Here is a 16,890-nt window from a genome sequence, read left to right as displayed (position 1 = left end):
TCATGCTTCCTTCAGCAGACAAGCTTTATGGAGATGCTGACTTCATTTTCCAGCAGGATTTGCACCTGCCCACACTGCCAAAATAACCAAAACCTGGTTCAATGACCATGGTATCACGGTGTAATTACTGTGTGATTTCATGTAATATTCAAATTTTTTGAAATCCTGTTTTCGTGGGTTTTATGAGCTGGAAGTACAAATTATGTACAAATAAATAACTAAATACTTGAAATCGTTTAAGTTGTGGGCCCTGAATCTATAATCTATGGAAGTTTAACGTTTTGAATGGAATTATGGAAATAAATAAACTTTTCCATGATATTCAAATTTTTTGGAAAGGGTCTGTATAATGCTATAATCAACACTTTTCACAATTAGTTTATCTCGACAGCTGTAATAGTAAAAATGTAGTTAAAGATTTCTTAATGTAGTTTTTGAGAGAGTTCCACATATAATACTTATTTAAAATGCAAGCCAATCACAGCAGTCGGCGTTTACACTGAAGTCTCACAGTAGATACGCCCCTTTTATTTCTAAATTATGACAATTTTTTATGTAAAAATCCTACTACCATTATAAGTGCTCCTCAAGAAACATTAAAAATGAATAATAATAAAAAATGCAGTTCATAACCCCTTTTAAGCCTGCTCTTTGCTCTTGTTTTTTTTTTTTTTTTACCAGAATCCGAAGAGAGAACCCACCTGAACAGCCTTTAATCATGTCCTCGGATCAGTTCATGGAGTTCATGGCTAGGTCTCATGTTCCTAGTGAAGAGGAGAAGGCAGCTGTGCTAAGGGCCCGACGCTAAGCCCACAAGGAAGCCCTGGTGAGTCAACCATATCAAACTCAATCTGCAATTTATCTTAAATACTTTTTGATCACACACATGCAGGAGCGGATCTACTGGGGTTGCATGGGGTGGGCCACCCTAAGAAAAACCATTCCCAGACCATAAGCCACCCAGAATTATCCCAGTATAAAATATAAATGTTTCCTGTATTGCTTTTTACTAGCAGTGCTCCAGTGTCAATAACAGAATATTTACTCATTCAGTCATTTCCTTTGAATCGCTACATCGTGAGAAATTATTTTAAAAAGACCACAACAACGTTTATTCTTTGTTCATGCATGCACATTTTTACAAGAATGAATTAACAAACAATTCTGTATGAATGGAATTTAAGAATGTATTAAACTCAATGAAACAACAATGCTAATCTAATATCGATAGAATAAAATAATGAAACCACATCAGCTTAATTAATTAATGCACAACATAATTATAAGTGCCATCATTTAGAAATAAATGAACTAGCATTTCTGACAGCCAGAAGCTGACTCAAAAATGTAATATGTTGCTGGGTCTTCATGAAATGTTCGTGCTTTATAGAGTAAGCATCGGCAGCTCAATCATTTTCATAATATTTAATTTGTGTAAAGACTTTGATTCCTGAACTTGTTCTTGTTTGGCACTGCCATTGTTGTGTGTGTGTGTGTGTGTGTGTGTGTGTGTGTGTGTGTGTGTGTGTGTGTGTGTGTGTGTGTGTGTGTGTGTGTGTGTGTGTGTGTGTGTGTGTGTGTGTGTGTGTGTGTGTGTGTGTGTGTGTGTGTGTGTGTGTGTGTGTGTGTGTGTGTGTGAGTGTGTGTGTGTGTGAGAGACCATTCCCCCCATACCCCTGCCCACATCTCGCATTTTTCAGTGCAAAAATGTGTTTCGTATGAATGGCCTCCACAATATTCTTTGGTTGTCTTCCAAGCACTGCTATATGCTTCAGGAATTGTAAATCTAGTTCAGAGTAGGTTAAGAATTTTTACATTTATTTCAAAATAATAACTAAAGGCTGTAAACTATTTAAACAATATATTTTATTTGTGACCTGATGTTCAGCTGTTCTTTTTAATAGTCGACTTATTTTCGGGTCATCAGTCATCAAGCTCGGTAAACACTGGTCACAGACATGAAGATGTACCTTTAATTTCACTGAGCAGATTGCTATTTAAACCAGTGTCATCATGTTTTCAGGCCAATTCAAGTTTGAATTTTGAAGTGACATAAAGCGTCGTTATCTAAGTGGCAGAGCTGTTTAATGACTTTTTAATTAGTCTTCCAATTAACGCATTCATTTTGTTCATTCAGACTGATTAGCGAACGTGGAATACGCATGTAAACAGGAGGCGGGATTTATCACACGAACAAATCATAGTGCGATAGAAGGAGGCAGTACCTCCTCTCACATGACTTTCCCCCATTCATTCTTAATTACCCCCCACTAAACCCACCGCACTAGGGGGTCTGTTAACATTTTGGAATATTTGATCCAATTTTTTGAGGAGGCACTGCCTCCCTTGCCTCCTCTGAGGAAACGTCCCTGATCTGGTTGTTGTCATATCAGGACTCTGTAGAGCAGAGAAAAGCACAGATGCGTCAGACAGACCTCTCTCGGCTGAAGAACCAGAAACTCAGTGAGCTCGAGATAGAGGCGAGGGACCGCGCTCAGTACCTGTTGGAACGAGCCAACACCATGAGAATGGAACAAGAGGACGAAGTCAAGAACCTCAATGAGGTAGATAGGACCACACTAACAAGCCAAACCATTACGCACTGGTTATTTCCTACATGCAAATGTTGTCTTTGTACTCCTGCAGTTGATTCGGGAAGTGCAGTGCCATGCTGTCTGGGATGCGCAGATTAAGGAGAAGAAACAGAACCGCACAAAGTGGCTGGAGGAGGAGAAAAGGCTGGATGCCATCATGGAGGTGGAGCGTCGCCGGGCTGTAGAAACTCAGGAAAAAAACGAACAACTGCGCAAAGAAAAGATGATTCAGTAAGGATGTTTACGCTCTGTATTCCATATACTCTACATACAATGTATTGTTCCCTGGTTAATGGGTGGGTGTTATTAAAGCCCATGTTGCAGGTTTTTAAAAAATTGTTTTTATTAATATAACCTTGTATGAGAATACCATATGAAAAGTAAATGCAGGATTAAAAATTGTTTTGCAAGACATAAGGGCACAAATTTAATACAAAACGTGACAGTTTCCTTGACCGTGTTGAAAAACCGTTTTTTTTCACCAACGCGTCATTTGACGTCACATGAGGTAGTCGTTTGCCGGCTCTGCGTTCGCTCAGTGCGGAGCATAGATATAAACACTAGATGTCGCCTTGTATACGGCAGTTCATTGGAACGAATGCGACAACAGAGCCGCCATGTTGGAACAGAGGAGCCCCTCCTCTTTAATGCATCAGCGTCAACGTAGGCAAAGGTCTAACGGAAATAAAATCACCATAAATCGTCATGAATGCGATTTTCTAGTTTTTTTTTTTTGTTCCAACGGTCAGACATGTATTTATCATCGAGTCCAGAGAAAATGTAAGGTTTTGATATTAAAATAATCTACTTCTTTTTCAAAATATAATGCATAGTGCTATAGGCCTAAGTTTATTAGTCACATTATTTCACTTGAGTAAACTTAGAATGAACTATGCTACTTTATATATATATATATATATATATATATATATATATATATATATATATATATATATATACTGTATATAAATTAGCAAAACTTGGCCACTAAATATTTAATATTCAATTATTTTAATGATCACAATTAAAGTTTAAATTTTATTAAATTGAACAAGCGCAAATTTAGCATTCAATCAAATATTCTAAAAGATGTATTATTATTTATAATAATGTTATTTCAACATATCTCGTTATTTCGACATAATATGTGTGCGTGCAACAAGCAAAATGTGCATTTGTAAATCCGGTGACACGCGTGCATTGATTTTTTTATTAATAAACTAGTGTTTTCTTACAGTGTCGACTCGGCTGCAAAGATGAAGTTGACGATCACCATATTCGTAGTGAACGCGCGAGAGAAATGCACATAATGTATTACATAATCAGAGCCTTTTTCTTTTCGTTTTGAATTATTTCGTTTAAAGACATTTCAAGCTTTGTGTATTTGATGTATTTATCATGTCTGTGTGAGGCATACACTGAGTTTCGTTAAGTTAGGATGAGATTCGCTCCAGTTCACGTGCAATGCAAGTGACCGCGCGCGGGCGCCTCCATGATTATATTGTCTGTTCGTTATATTTGCTTCTTATTAATTAGGCCTAAATCCAGGCAATTGTTTGATGAAAAAATGATTAAAATTAAGATATAATTTATACAAAACGAAATTCACTTTAAAGAAAGGCTTTAAACAGTTGACATTTTCACAAATTCCAATGTCCTTCCACACCTCCATCCCCAGTTTGCAAGGAAGAAACAAGCCCTGGAGCCCACTGTATCCTTGTGCAAAACGTACACATACATAGGATTTGTGGAATTCTGTGTATAATAATCATGGATGTACTGTTTGAAGATTGACAGGGAGAGGACAAGCATACTATTAGGACTGTGCTTACAGGTTACAAGCGCCACACTGTGTTTTTTTATTTATTAATTTTTTATTAAAAAGTTTGAGTACAATTGGTAAAAAAATCAAAAGTTAGGAACAACAGAGCCAAAAGTGGGTATTGAGGATCAGCTCCTGCATATTGTACATTTTAAACACAATGGTTATTTTCAAATAATATCTAAAGAGTACAGCACATTCAGAATGTTTTTTGACGGACCGCCGTCAGCATGTGGTTCGGCCGCCGGCGGGAAACATGACGCTCACGGATCCGTCAGAGATCACTTATTGTACATCTGTTTTACAAAATGTGCCTTGTCTTAATTGAATTCATTAACATATCCTACATAAACTTGTAATGTAATGCATTCATGTGTTTGTTATTAGTTTGCAGCCGACACTTATTATTATTATAAATATAAAATATGATGTTCTATAATTCATTTTCAATCTGTACAAACCGACTTTAATGTTTGTGTTGGCTGTTTCTACATATAAAGTTTTTATACAGTAAGACAGTTGTGATTTTGATAATATTTTTTATTCATCGTCACCAAATGGGTCAATTCAAAGCCTTTATAAAGTCCCCCTTCCTCTGGAAACTGTCTCCTAATGGCTGACACACATAACACATGCAGGTAAGGGTCTAAGTACTAGCTTTGCTATTGCCTGATACATGATGATAATAATCTGTACAGTATTATGATCTGAGCATAGTGTTGTACATATCGTCGGCTATCGTGAATACATCTATAAGCTAACACTGTTCTCTCGCCCTGTTCTCCTCACACCACAACTCACGTTGTTCTGTCTAACCTGCTCACTTGGCTTCATATCAGGCTCATAATTATATGATATCATCATATATATCAATTATATATGAATTATATATATCATACGAGTAAACATTTAGGCTACAATTCCCCCAGCTTTCCGAGCTGTCATTGCGATCCATTGCTTTCCTATTGTTTACTTTGACCGCTCTACCTCATGTTACGTAACTTCCGGTTCGGCGGTTTTCAAATGCGGAAGTAAAATTCTCTCACAAAAACGACTCCAGAAGCCTAAATAGCGTTTTATAAGTATATGTTTATATTTAAATCTAGTTCCTACATTATTTTTCTATACATTGGCTTACTGGGTACTCTAACCTGCAACATGGGCTTTAAAGGGGGAAGCTGCGCGTCCGCGACCAGATCCAGATGCGTCGGGAGGAGAAAATGCTTGAGGATGAGATGAAAGAAGAGGAGGGTCAGCAGTTTCTGAAAAACATGGAAAAGATGCAGATGGAGGAGCTCAAAGTACATACAATGAATCTCTAGATCAATTTGAATCCAAAGTACTGGTAGTTTTCAAACTCACACTCTTTGTGTAATGTTATCTCAGGTCATTGAAAGGAAGGAGGAGGAGCAGAGGAAATTGCTTCAGGATATTCAGAGGATTAATGAGGAAACCCTGCTTGCTAAAAAGCAGAAAAAGGAAGAAGAGAGATTAGCAGATCTGCGTGCTGTAGAGTATACAACCAAGAAGTTGGTAAGAAAAGTATTTTTAATGGGTTTCTCACTATCGCCTCTCTTGACATCCACCACTGTAATCTTAAACTTTAAAATCAGGGGCAGACTGTTCTTGCAGTTCTTACCTTGTTAATCAAATACAATAAATAAGATTAATTAAGCATTCATACAGGCCAATTCACACTGCACCGACAGACAGCGACCAACGTGGACAAACACCAGATTACAGTACGTCACTTCTCAGACATTCCACAAGCCGACAAGCATGAGTTATATCGGCAAAAAGCCCTATAAGCCCATGCCAATAGATGCCAATAGATGCCAACAGGGGTAACGCACTGATCTGGAAACACCAGACGAACTGTCTTGTTGCTGTCTGTCTGCGTAGTGTGAATTGGCCTTATAGTGTGAGAAAAATTTTTCCCTGATCCCTTTTTGTATTAAGTACTACAGATTACTTTAAAGGGATAGCTCACCCAAAAATGAAAATTCTGTCCTCATTTACTCACCCTCATGTCGTTCCAAATCTGTAAAACGTTTGTTCATCTTCAAAACACAAATGAAGATATTTTTGCTGAAATCTGAGAGCTTTCTGACCCTCCATTGACAGTCTTCGCAACTAACACTTTGACCACTTTCTCATAAAGAGTTCGTAAAAAAGGAACTGAGTGGTTTAGTCCAAATTTTCTGAAGAGACTCGATTGGTCAGTTTTTCTGTGATTTGGCCAAAATCTCAAGTAACAAACTGTGAAGTGCTTTGCACAGGCAATTGGGCTTGTACAGGATTGGCTATGACTCGACGACACATGCTAGACGGAGAAACTCTTCTCCGCTCCTCAAATACATACATATATACATACATAATTATAACCACCCATTTTACAGAAAAAGTGTTTAAATATTAATATTTCAGTGCAAAAATGCTGGTAATTCTTGTGCTCATTGTTTTCATTAAGATCTGGCCATGTGGTCACATATGGTGTAGTTGCAAAAGTTCAAATTGAATCAGAATCAGATGGCAACAGAACCAATTTCTGCGAGCATGTCTAGAGCAGGGCTGCGTTTCCCGAAACCTTCTTAACGCTACATCGTTCTTAAGTTACACCTTAAGCTGTACCTTATCGATAATACGTGTTTCCCGAAATGTTCTTAGTTAAGTATACCTTCTGTAAGTCATCGGAAGGTTGGTCTGGACCACTCTTAGCTTTACCTTATCACTGTTGCAGGTCTATACGAATATAACTCTGAAGTTTTAATACACCCAGACAGTGTTCAATTAGGCTCATTCAAGTGTTTTCATGCAAAGAATAAAATTGTCATTACAAATTGTCATGGCCGTATCCAGATCTGATGAAGGACCTGCGCCTGGACGCGACGATAACCCAGTACTGAAGTGTCAACCAGTCTCTCCATTTACTGAAGTGAGGTGGACCCCGGCCGTATCCAGATCAGATGGTGGACCTGCACCTGGACCCAACCATGACGCATCCCCCGATCTACATTTGTACATTTTAAAGAGGTCATATGATTCTATTTTAAAAGTTCATTATTTTGTTTATTGGGTGTAATAGAATAGGTTAACTTGCTTTTATGTTAAAAAAACACAGCATTTGTTTACATACTGTATATTATTGCATAGCCTCTATTCCCAGTCTGTCTGAAGCACAGATTGCTCTGATTGGCCAGCTGACCCAGTGCATTGTGATTGGCCAAAATCCTCAATGCACTTTCCATAATTGGAAACTCCAAGGCTTCTAAAGCAAATGTAAACATTAACTGTAATAATGGCATTGGTATAACCGAATCAGTTAGAGCCCGAAATAATCAAGCAGATAGACTAGAACCAATTTCTGCGAGCATGTCTAGAGCAGGGCTGCGTTTCCCGAAACCTTCTTAACGCTACATCGTTCTTAAGTTACACCTTAAGCTGTACCTTATCGATAATACGTGTTTCCCGAAATGTTCTTAGTTAAGTATACCTTCTGTAAGTATACCTTCTGTAAGAGGTGTTAGAGAGGCCATTAGGGGGCGCTCACCCTGTGGTCTGTGTGGGTCCTAATGCCCCAGTATAGTGACGGGGACACTGTACTGCCAAAAGAGCACCGTCCTTCGGATGAGACGTTAAACCGAGGTCCTGACTCTCTGTGGTCATTAAAAATCCCAGGATGTCCTTCGAAAAAAGAGTAGGGGTGTAACCCCGGCATCCTGGCCAAATTTGCCCCTTGGCCTCCTAATCATCCCCATATACTGATTGGCTTCATCGCTCTGTCTCCTCTCCACCAGTAAGCTGGTGTGTGGTGGGCGTTCTGGCGCAGTATGGCTGCCGTCGCATCATCCAAGTGGATGCTGCACATTGGTGGTGGTTGAGGAGATTCCCCCCTTCTATGTAAAGCGCTTTGAGGTCTCAGAAAAAGCGCTATATAAATGTAACGAATTATTATTATTATTATTATTAGACAGTATTCTAGATTATAACGTGAGGACATTTTTTGTCCAATAATTAGAATCTCCTTTTTTTCCGAATTTAGTAGCAGGAAATTACAAGTCATCCAATTTTTTATATCAGCTATGCATTCCGTTAATTTTGTGAATTGGTAAGTTTCGTCTGGGCATGAAGAAATATAGAGCTGAGTATCATCAGCATTACAGTGAAAACGTCTCGGTTAGGTATGGTAACCCTCGTTCCCTGAGTGAGGGAACGGAGACGTCACGTCGGTAGGAGTTACCAACGAATTGGGATCACGCTAGGGAGACCAATTGCCTTCGAGTGAAACTAAAACGAGCCAATGAACATTGGCATGCAAGACTTGCATTCCGCGCCCCGCCTGCCAGTGCGGGTATAAAAGGAGGAAGCGAGAGCATACACAAATCGCTTTTTGCTTCGGAGCCGACCGGTTGTGTCCTCTGAGTGAATGAGTGTTTGGATAGTGTTTTCCCTAAGCTCAACGAGTCTGCTGTTTCGAGACCTCTCTGTGTTGGTGTTACGGCGCGGCAGTGATCTTCGCGAGCTCCCGGATATCAACTGTCATTGATATGCAGTCTGCTTCTTTCAAAGAGCTGTTGTCACAGCTGGTATCTGGTTGAGTGCACACAGTGGGCTTGCAGTTTCCCCGCTGTGTTGCCGCGTTGATCCCTGCGTGCTTCAGCACACTAAGAGAGCGTTCTCTGAAAGAGTAACACGAGTGAAGATCGCGTCCTTTTCAGGATGACGTTTCACCCGTGTGTTTCTGGATGTGGTCAATATCTGCCAACGGTTGATGGTCACGATCGCTGCCTCTCGTGTTTGGGCCTCGCGCACGCTGAGGCAGCGCTCGTGAAAGAGTCGTGTTCCCACTGCGGGAACTTGACCATCGTGACGTTGAGATGGAGACTGAGAACCCTCAGACGAGGGTCCCTTTGGAGATTCCCCGATCTAGTTCTTCTTCTGGTTCAGTTCAGAAGAAGGCTACTTCGGCTAATCCCATGGGTGGTCTGAGAATTACAGTGAGGAATAACCCGCCGGGTGAAAGACCCCCACAGGCTCCTCACTCCTCCGCGTCGCTGCCATCGGAGTCTTCGATGGAGACAGCCGGGCCATCTCGTGTGGCTCCGGTTGTTTCCTTCTGAGCTCCGCCGGAGGACCAGATGTCGATCGCTGCATCGGAGGGAGAGCGGTCATCTTCTGGGGATGACGACTCGGCTGCGTTGCCCCCTTCGGGTGTGGTAGCGTTGTCCGAGCCGGACCCGGAAATAGCCGCTATGCTTGCCCGGGCGGCCGCGAGTGTTGGGCTCATGTGGAATCCTCCACCATGTCCCGAACCCTCGCGGCTCGACGATTGATATCTCGGGGGGGGGGGGGGGGGGCCATGCTGGTTCTCTGACCAGCACAAATGTAAACACAGTTCAGAAGGCCAGGGAGGAACACAAAGTTCGGGAGTCCAGGGCGGAGCAGACAGTCCATCTGGCGGCCAGGGCGGAGACTACAGTCCATCGGGCGGCCAGGGCGGAGACTACAGTCCACCGGGCGGCCAGGGCGGAGACGACAGTCCACCGGGCGGCAAGGGCGGAGACGACAGTCCACCGGGCGGCCAGGGCGGAGACGACAGTCCACCGGGCGGCCAGGGCGGAGACGACAGTCCACCGGGCGGCCAGGGCGGAGACGACAGTCCACCGGGCGGCCAGGGCGGAGACGACAGTCCACCGGGCGGCCAGGGCGGAGACGACAGTCCACCGGGCGGCCAGGGCGGAGACGACAGTCCACCGGGCGGCCAGGGCGGAGACGACAGTCCACCGGGCGGCCAGGGCGGAGACGACAGTCCACCGGGCGGCCAGGGCGGAGACGACAGTCCACCGGGCGGCCAGGGCGGAGACGACAGTCCACCGGGCGGCCAGGGCGGAGACGACACCTCGGGCGGCCAAGGAACAGGCACCGGCTCAGGAACAGACACCACCGGCTCAGACACCACCGGTTCAGGAACAGATACCAGCGGCCCAGGAACAGGGACCACCGGCTCAGGGTCAGGCACTGGAACTGGGACCACCGGCTCAGGGTCAGGCACTGGAACTGGCACCACCGGCTCAGGCACTGGAACTGGCACCACCGGCTCAGGCACTGGAACTGGCACCACCTGGCACCACCGGCTCCAGTTCCGGTGGTGTTACTCTTTCAGAGAACGCTCTCTTAGTGTGCTGAAGCACGCAGGGATCAACGCGGCAACACAGCGGGGAAACTGCAAGCCCACTGTATACACTCAACCAGATACCAGCTGTGACAACAGCTCTTTGAAAGAAGCAGATCGCATATCAATGACAGTTGATATCCGGGAGCTCGCGAAGATCACTGCCGCGCCGTAACACCAACACAGAGAGGTCTCGAAACAGCAGACTCGTTGAGCTTAGGGAAAACACTATCCAAACGCTCATTCACTCAGAGGACACAACCAGTCGGCTCCGAAGCAAAAAGCGATTTGTGTATGCTCTCGCTTCCTCCTTTTATACCCGCACTGGCAGGCGGGGCGCGGAATGCAAGTCTTGCATGCCAATGTTCATGGGCTCGTTTTAGTTTCACTCGAAGGCAATTGGTCTCCCTAGCGTGATCCCAATTCGTTGGTAACTCCTACCGACGTGACGTCTCCGTTCCCTCACTCAGGGAACGAGGGTTACCATACGTAACCGAGACGTTTTCACTGTAATGCTGATGATACTCAGCTCTATATTTCTTCATGCCCAGACGAAACTTACCAATTCACAAAATTAACGGAATGCATAGCTGATATAAAAAATGGGATGACTAGTAATTTCCTAATACTTAACTCTGAAAAAACAGAGATTCTAATTATTGGACAAAAAAACGTCCTCACGTAATAATCTAGAATACTGTCTAACACTTGATGGCTGCTCTGTTAAGTCTTCGTCGTCGGTTAGGAACCTGGGTGTGCTCTTTGATACCAATCTTTCATTTGAAAGTCACGTGTCTAGTATCTGTAAAACCGCATTTTTCCATCTTAAAAATATATCTGAATTACGTCATATGCTTTCATTGACAAATGCGGAACAATTAGTTCATGCGTTCATGACATCAAGGCTAGATTATTGTAATGCTCTACTGGGTGTTTGCCCTGCACGCTTAATAAACAAATTACAGCTGGTCCAAAACGCAGCAGCTCGAGTTCTTACCAGAACCAGGAAGTATGACCATATTAGCCCAGTTCTGTCAACACTATTAAACATTGTATACATTTTAAAATATTGCTGATTACTTACAAAGCACTAAATTTGTTTTGCTCCGCAGTACTTGAGCGAGCTCCTAACGCATTATAGTCCTTCACGTCTATTGCGATCTCAAAATTCCGGATAATAACAAAGTTGATAATACCTAGAATATAAAAATCGACTGCTGGCGGTAGATCCTTCTCCTATTTAGCACCAAACCTTTGGAACAGTCTTCCTAACATTGTCCGGGAAGCAGACACACTCTGTCAGTTCAAAGCCAGACTAAAAACACATCTCTTTGACCTAGCATACACATAACACATTATAGACTTCTACACTGTAAAAAATGTGGCTGCGATTTAGTTATAACAACTTAAAAATTGTTGAGATAACTTAAATATCCAACTTAACTAAAGTTAACTAAACTTAATATTTTAAGTCAAGCATGAACACATACTTTTTAAAGTTGAAACAATGTTGGATTTTAAGTTGTGATAAATAATCGCAGCAATTTTTTTACAGTGTATAATTCAATGTTAGGCTGCATAGATTAGATCAGCCGGAACCGGAAACACTTCCCATAAATCATGATGTACTCGTTACATCATAAGAATGGCATCTACGCTAATTTTGGTGTTTTTGTTTATCCCGAGGTTTTACCGCAGTCCGCCGGATCCAGGCCATATCCAGATCTGACGAAGGACCTGCGCCTGGACCCGATGACAACGCTGTGCTGAAGTGTCAACTAGTCTCTCCCTATGGAGGATCCATTTACCACTCTACAGATAAAGCATTGTCGGGAAATTCGTTTCGCGTACCAACCCCGAAGTGACAAAATAAAATAAAATTCTGTATCAAAATTTATAAGGAAAGTCCAGTACTTTGTTTAGGCTTGGTTTGTAGGGAATTACAAACCTGCGCACATATATTCAAACACACATAACTATAGAACCAATTCTTAATGCGCATGTGAACGCCATCAGCGTTTCTCACAGGTTCGCGTTTAAAATCTGTGTAGAGAGAATGGTGTCGTCTTAACGGCCCCTAACAAATGATCGTTGCGACGGAAGCGAATCAATCAAAACTAACTTTAGCTGGAAAATAACTTTATTAAAGAACCGCTATAAAGCCAAAACAATCTCTGTTACCATAAATGATACGTTTATCTCTGTAAAGCTGCTTTGAAACAATCAACATTGTTAAAAGTGCTATATAAATGAGGATGACTTGACTTGACGGAGTTTTGGTTCCTTGCCACTGTTGCCTGATCTGCCTTATTTAGGATGGACGATGATGCAATTTTCTTCTAGAAACAAACTTTGTTGTATTATTTTCATGTTATCAATGTGAAGCTGCTTTGATACAATGGCCCTCATTTATCAAAAGTGCGTACACCAAATTTCCAGCGTACACCTGGCGTATACCCAAAACCACAGTGACTTTGAGATTTATCAATATGGACGTTGGCGTACGGCACGCTCAAATCCTACGCCAGCTCAGGAGGTGGTGTACGCACGTTTTGAGTTAGTGCGGAAATGCGCAGAAAAACTATTCCTAACACCACAAAACGCACTGACAAACTAAAGGATATGATATATTATGACCCACTGTAAAAAAACAACAACATAGTAATTATAAACTTCAGTGTTTATTTTTGTGCAACATGGACTTCAATGTTTAATTTGTGTGACTTTACCAAAGCATTTGATTTGTAGGCATATGTATTCCTTCAGTTGCGAGCCTGTGCGCTTTACCTGACGTTTCAGGGTTAGGCCCGGCAGGTGCGCACGGACTGGGTTCAGTAATGAAAGGCTTTCAATGACCAAAAAATAATTCAGACTGACAAAATAATAATAACGACATTCTTCTTCTAAATAACAATAAGCGTCATTAATAATAAAAATCATAATAATAATAAGAAGAATATTACAAATTGTCATGCAATTATTAATGTGAATGAATGGTACTCCACATCACATCATCATCACTATTGTACACCCCAATACATGACGTGATACGAAATTAAATGCTAATTGTTTCAAAACACGTGCTGTAAAATAATGCATTGTGATAGGTCATTTGCTCATCCAAGTTTCTCTTCTTTGCTGTCTTCCGTGTGTCCATGGCGTAAAATGAGGGCGTGGGGGAAGCGGAGACTTGAATATATAGGGGCGTGTTATTCTAATGACGATCGTTTTCAGCCGCAGCATTTATCAAGGGAAAGTATTGCGTACACCTGGATTTCAAAGGTACGCACAGCTTCATAAATCAGGCGGTGAGAGGAGTGTAAGCATAATCTTACGCCAACATATACGCCTGTTTCTACGCAAGAATGATAAATGAGGGCCAATCTGTATTGTAAAAAGCGCTATATAAATAAAGGTGACTTGTCTTGTTAATAAATTAATAAAAGAAGAAAAACATGTGGTTTGTGACCTCAGCAGAATTAGTGTGTAAACTTTTTTTGTGGAAAAGATTGCATCATCATAAGTGAGAAAGAAATTTCATTTTAAACAGAAAATACACAATGAGATGTTTGTTTCTTTTTCTCTGTTGCTGACTCAATGTGACAATTTGCTGATGCCAAACGTGTTTGTCGTTCAAAAGTCAGGGTTGCTTTTTTGGGTTACACTTTATTTGATGGTGTCATTGTTACAGTGTAATTATATATTTAAGTACTGAGTTATATTAATCAGCTACATGTACTTACTATAGGGTTAGGGTAGGATTAGGATTTGGTTGAGGGTTAGTTGCATGTAATTATGCATAATTTACTGTTATTACTATGGTAAGTACATGTAACATATGTAACAAGGACACTGTAAAATAAAATGTTACCCTTTTTTGAGTGCTTACTGTATTATGGAAATAATATACTCTAAAATAATATATTTTTGTATAAACTAATGGTGTTATTTTTGGACAGTTAAATGCAATTAAATGAATAATGTATTAGAATTTAAATGCAGGTAGCTGAAATTTAGAGCTTTTTTGACACTCTTAAGTAGGACTTAAATACATATTTGTGTAATTTTATAATTACTTATATTTGTCTTTGAAATATGGTTAAAGTGTGTTGAATGTACTGACAAAAGCATTTATGTTGAACTAAAATATATTGACATGTATTTTAAATGTATCTGTAATTACACATTTGCAGTTTTGTACATTTAAAATACATTAACTGTGAGATGTTTAGGATAAAACAGGACTAAATCAAACATTAAGCTTTTATTGTTAAGGCCTGCTCACAACAGGAACAATGACTATAACATATATTACTATGAAACACCAAAGCATGATTGTATAAAAGGCTCTGACATTTCTGTGTGCCTGCCGCTTTAAGACTCTGTTCAAGTTCAACAGCATAGTTTAGCCTACGTACCTGTGTTGTGTAGCTTCTTCAGTCCCTTCTGAATGATCCAGCTTCCAATATTCATGTGTTGAGTTAATGACGAAAAGTAAGTGACTGTCACTTCGTTGTGTTTGTGTTTCTATATTGTAGAATTACCGTGCATTAACATGTGCCCAGCGTGATGAGTGAGATTTATAGTGATAGAACAATGTTTATGCTGTAAAACACTGTAGGAAATAATAAGTTAACTGGTGTGAGCCTTCTGATGTCTCACGAAGTTACGTAGTAACGTTTATAACATTGAGTTAAGAAGAGTTAATATCGTGCTCAGGAGACCATGTGCGGACGCTGTTTGTGTAGTAGCCTTGTCTGGCCAGAGGATGTCGCCATTGCTCCTTCTGTAAACCCCCTTTCAATACAGTTTCATGTAAACTGGTCAGTAAGACAGGTGAAGGCAGCTCCATATATTTCTCCAAAGAGTAATATCCTCGTTTATGTAATTGTATATTGTTTAAATGGGCATAGCAATGTTTATTGAGATATTCATGTTTGTTGATCCTGATTTGTATTATGTGTATGGATTTATTATTTACGTTGTATAGTAATTTAAGTACTGTAACTGTTTAAATGACAGTACCTAATGGTGATTTATTTGTTCAGACTATAATGACAATAATGTTACTGCTGGAGCTCAATACAGTTAAAAGAAGAAATTACATCTCCTCGTCTTTATTCCTGTGTCCTGACCGATACACCATCCGGTTTACTGGCTGAAAACCTTGATGAACTAGCCCTACTAGAATACCTCATTAACAATGATATTGTTCTGGTTATTATAAACACGCACTGATTTTTATTTTTTAAACTTTATTTTTATTTTTTATCATCTGCCGCTTTGTTTTTACCATTCATGTTTTAAAAAAAAAAAGATTCCTTGAAAGTGGTTCCAAAATCCGTGTATCATTCGTTCAGTCGTTTTTTTATTTAATATTGAAAGTATAAAAATGAGAAAACAGTTCCTTTTTCGATTTTTCATTTTTTCCCAAAAAACGAAAAACAAGAATTCAGCTTGATTTTTCATTTTTCGTTCTGAGGTAGAAAAAATAATAAACAGCTTGAATATTCGATTTCTGGAATGAAACGCCCCTTTCCTCTGATTTGTCAGCCGAAGATTTTCCTCAGTTCTGCACTGCAGAATAAGAGTCCTCCGTTGTGCAGATTCTTAACGCGTTTATTGCAACTAGGCTACATTTCATCTTTTTTTGATCAAACAGCCAGACACAGGGCTTTCTTCTGTGTAGATATAAATTCACCTACGCTTTGCATCAGCTGGGTATGCAGGGTAAATGACGGCTGTTAAGCCTACCATGGTCGCCTCACCCAGTAATTATTTTTTTTTTTTTTATAATAAATGAAGATATAAATCAATATAATTAGTTGTAAATTAAATATTTTTAACACTAATACACAAAGAAAAGAATAACGCATTGAATATAATAGGCCTATTTTAACGTCAATGCATGAACTGTCATTCAGACTGACTATCTAACAACCGGAGAACAGAGAACAACAGAGATATTAAAATACATAGGCTACTCTTCTGAGTTTTATTATGTAGGCCTTGTGTTTTATTAAAATGTATTAATTTATATCTCAAAGATGTGCGCTTGTGCGCAGCGCACGGTCATGTTGAGAGGGAAACAAACGCATTTTATTATTAGCCTATTCAGAAATAGTGTAAAAGACCGTAAATAAAATACAACATTAACATTATAAACACTATTAATAACATATAGGCTATGTCTATGCGTATTTTACTTCCCCTTACTGTAGCCTATGTCAAATCCTTAAATGAATGGTATTCAGAAAACAACAAGAATGAAAAATAAGTAGCCTGTATAATAAAAATATAGC

The 16,890-nt window shown here is 40.4% G+C and overlaps 1 protein-coding gene and 1 long non-coding RNA gene across 2 annotated transcripts in view; both read left to right on the top strand.

Moving 5' to 3' along the window:
* Positions 1-15,627, top strand: part of LOC309507314 — a 16,662-nt gene extending 1,035 nt beyond the window's left edge. The window contains exon 2 of the long non-coding RNA XR_014209119.1: positions 12,275-15,627. This is a non-coding gene — a long non-coding RNA (uncharacterized lncRNA). The remainder of the gene's footprint in view (positions 1-12,274) is intronic.
* Positions 2,394-12,858, top strand: LOC309507313 (cilia- and flagella-associated protein 45-like). Its single transcript, XM_082181476.1, has 5 exons — positions 2,394-2,564; positions 2,647-2,825; positions 5,588-5,717; positions 5,803-5,949; positions 7,276-12,858. Exons 1-5 carry the CDS (start codon positions 2,421-2,423, stop codon positions 7,279-7,281), a joined length of 606 nt encoding a protein of 201 aa, XP_082037602.1. The 5' UTR covers positions 2,394-2,420; the 3' UTR covers positions 7,282-12,858.
* Positions 15,628-16,890: the final 1,263 nt, after the last annotated feature.

Source organism: Leuciscus leuciscus (assembly GCF_965113295.1).
Source record: "Leuciscus leuciscus genome assembly, chromosome: 10".
Taxonomy (NCBI): domain Eukaryota; kingdom Metazoa; phylum Chordata; class Actinopteri; order Cypriniformes; family Leuciscidae; genus Leuciscus; species Leuciscus leuciscus.
Note: the sequence above shows the minus strand (reverse complement) of the source record. Positions and strands in the feature narration are given on the sequence as shown.